This window comes from Galeopterus variegatus, unplaced genomic scaffold, assembly GCF_000696425.1.
Source record: "Galeopterus variegatus unplaced genomic scaffold, G_variegatus-3.0.2 Scaffold899, whole genome shotgun sequence".
NCBI lineage: Eukaryota > Metazoa > Chordata > Mammalia > Dermoptera > Cynocephalidae > Galeopterus > Galeopterus variegatus.
In genome coordinates, this window is record NW_007727010.1 from 144,830 (window position 1) to 148,323 (window position 3,494).

The window sequence follows — 3,494 nt, forward strand, 5'->3', positions numbered from 1 at the left end:
CTCTAGCACATAGCCATCTGCTTGGTCACACTGGCCAGGTCTTGATGCAATACAGACAAGAAGCTTTCCTTGCTGTAATTGTTCCTCCAGGAGACTGTTAGTTTTGGCCTTCTTTTTCCTTTCATCATACTTCTGAATTTTCTTCGATCTTTTTTTTTTTTTTTAAAAGATGACCGGAGGCCGGCCCGTGGCTCACTCGGGTAGAGTGCGGTGCTGATAACACCAAGGCCACGGGTTCGGATCCCATATAGGGATGGCCGGTTCGCTCACTGGGTGAGCGTGGTGCTGACAACACCAAGTCGAGGGTTAAGATCCCCTTACCGGTCATCTTTAAAAAAAAAAAAAAAATTAAGAGACGCTTGATCTGTCCCTCTCCAAGAAAAGTAAAAAGCATTAGCTGATACCATAGAAAACTACGACGGATTCCTTATCTCCCCGATATAGGAGGCATTTAACAGACGATCAGTTTGCCTTAACTAAATTTGCTGGCAGTCAGGCTTCAACTGTGAGGAATCCGGCTGCTCCACAGCTTGGTAATTTTTTTTTTTTTTTTTGGCGGCTGGCCGGTATGAGGATCCGAATCCGTGACCTTAGTGTTACCAGCACCTACAGCTTGGTAAGTAAATTCCAAAAAGCGCGCGAACCTCCGGGTAAAATTTTCCCGCCTCCCAAGCCGGTTACAACCAGCTCAGCAACAGCCTCTCGGGCACAGGGCTGTGACGTCAGCGTAGGCATTGGGCCCGCCTCTTGGGCCTCTCGGCGTCTGCGCTCCCAGAATAACTGGCGAGGAGCGATTTATCCCCGCCCACTGCCCCGGAAGTCAATGCAGAAGCCACACCCCCTCGTCGGCCGGCAGGGGCGCAGCCATTTTAATTCATATCTGAGTGGGCGGTGGTGCTTCGTCTTGGCTGTCTGGCTCCGCTGGGCAGGGGGTAACTTTACTAGTATAGGGGTGGTTTTTAGTTTAATTTTTCCTTTCTAGCGTCCGTCCCATCGCCGGCCATTGCGCACATTCTAATCAGCTGAGGCCATGTCGGGAGACGCAGCCACGGAGCAGGTGAGGAAGGAGAGTGGTGGGGCCTCGTGGCGACCTCTTCTCTCCGTGTCTCTGTTCGTCCGAGTACTCCAGCCACGTTCGCCTGAGGACAGATTTCGGTGTCTAGTGAACCTGGGGGGACGGAGTACAGAAGAATGGTGGGAATGGGGAACACGATCTGACTGAGATGTAAAATTTTTTTACTTCTCTGTCTTAGGCGTTAATACGAACAAATATTTGAGTGAGACAATAGCCAGGAGGCTGCTTCGTCCCATTTAGATTCACGAGAACACTCCGGATGCCTTTCTTTGATATCATTTTGGTGTTAGAGTGCTTAGGAATTGATTATTTTAAGGTGTACCTCCTGTTTTCGAAAAACTTGACAAGGTTTCTTCCGCACCGTACCCCCCCCCAATATACTGTACCCAGAAATAGAGTTTACTAGTTAGAGAAATAATTTGAGAAAAAACTGATGTGGAGAAATAGTCTTGCGAGAGCGAATGAAGAAGCACTTTAGAAGTAGAGTTTTGTTTTGCTGAGGTTTTGGGAATTTTGTGGTTTTCTCGCTCTTCTTTTTCTCCCTTCTAGCCACATTTCATTTTCGTTTTTCCAGCTACACAAACATTGCAGAATTTCATAAATTGAAAATAAGTCTGTTTTGGCCGCTGTAAATAAAAGTATCGGTTTCAGTACTAGATATGAGTGACGTTTAAATACTTTAAAATTCTGGTTTTTAGATTTGATTTCTTGTGCTCTTTTTCTTTTGTTTGCAATTTTGTAGGATAGCATTTATCTTTTAATGTGAAAGGAAAATACTGTTTAATGAAAGACGTCATGAAATTTGTTTTTCAATCTAAGTCCTGCTATGTTTAGATAAATACAGTTTTTAAGATGGAAGCTAGCTAGCCTTCTAAGTCTCAGTTTCCTGAAATTTCCCATTGCCATAGCAACGAAATACACTTAGGTTTTCATTTTTCAAGTTTCCAGCTTATAACGTGGAAGCTGTTATTGGAAGTGAACAGAGATAAGGCATAATAGGAGCGTTCCTCTTGAATAGTCCGGGTGACTAAATTTCATTATGTCGGGAAACTTTGGCTAGACTGAGTTTTGTGTTTGTGAGAACTGACTTCAGTCCTGAAATCTTCCCAGTGTTTACATTTTTCATACTGTAAGGATGTCCAAGAATGCGAAGTCTTGTTATATCAAAACTGTTTGTTTGATCCCATCGTTTTCCTGGACTGCTGTTTTGTCATCTGAAAGTGAAGGTGGAGTAATGTACTCAGATTTCATTGAAAGTTTCCGAAGTTTATTTTTAATTCTCAAATTTATCTAAAATTATAAAGGCAGAAATGTTGCATGACCTCGAATATTTTAGAACTAGGGTGATTTAATAGGAACAGATGGTGATGAAAATTTACAGAAAAAAATTCGCCTAGAAGTTTTATTTTGCAAAGTTTAGAACACAGAAAAGTTGAAGGAAAAGTGCAGTGAACCCACAGTACAGTTACTAACCTAGAATCAACCATTGGTAAAGGTTTTGCCATATTTGCTTTATCTCTCCATACATATTTATTTATTTTTTATTTTTATTTTTATTTTTTATTTTTTTTTTAAAGATGACCGGTAAGGGGATCTTAACCCTTGACTTGGTGTTGTCAGCACCACGCTCTCTCATTGAGCCAACCGGCCATCCCTATATGGGATCCTAACCTGTGGCCTTGGTGTTATCAGCACCACACTCTCCCGAGTGAGCCACGGGCCGGCCCCATACATACTTATTTAAAACATATTTCGGTTCCAAATATTTCAGCATTCTCATTTGAAAGCATTAATGCTATTACATAACCACCATACCGTTTTCCCACTCAAGAAAATTAATAGTAATAACATATTATTAATATCTATTCCGTATTCAGATTTTCCCAATAGTCCCCAAAATGTGATTTATAGTTACTTTTATGACCATAATCTTATCTACGTTCACATATTGGATCATTTCGTTATATCTCTTAAATAGTTTCCCCATTCCCACCATTCTCCCCGGGGACACTGTCTATTTGAAGAGTCCAGGACAAGTTATCTTGTAGAACTGAAGGCTTTTCTGGGCTTGTTTGTTTTGGGTTTTGTTTGTTTGTTGGGAGTTTTTTGGCAGTGTCATTTAACTTGTCCCTTCATCATCTGTATTTCCTGAAAACATTAGGTCTATACTTAGAGCTTTGATAATATTTGGGGAAATATTTTTGGATAGAATATGACATATCATTACATTGACAGGCACTTCTTCCTGAGTTGTTCCTCTATTACTGATGATTAAGTTCACTTGTTTAGGGTGATGACTTCTGGATCTCTTTATTGCAAGGAGTTGTTTTCCCCTTTGCAGTTAGTAATCTGTGAGTTGATATTGTGTTCCTTCCTTTTTTTTTTTTTTTTTTTTTTTTTTTTTTTTTTTTTTTTTTTT

General features: G+C 40.8%; 1 protein-coding gene across 1 annotated transcript in view; it reads left to right on the forward strand.

Annotated features, from left to right (window-relative positions):
- The first annotated feature begins 862 nt into the window (after positions 1–862).
- CSTF3 (cleavage stimulation factor, 3' pre-RNA, subunit 3, 77kDa) overlaps positions 863–3,494 on the forward strand; it is a 72,753-nt gene continuing 70,121 nt past the window's right edge. Inside the window, exon 1 of the mRNA XM_008573303.1 lies at positions 863–1,057. Within this exon, the coding sequence (XP_008571525.1) occupies positions 1,031–1,057 (27 nt within the window). The 5' untranslated portion in view covers positions 863–1,030. The remainder of the gene's footprint in view (positions 1,058–3,494) is intronic.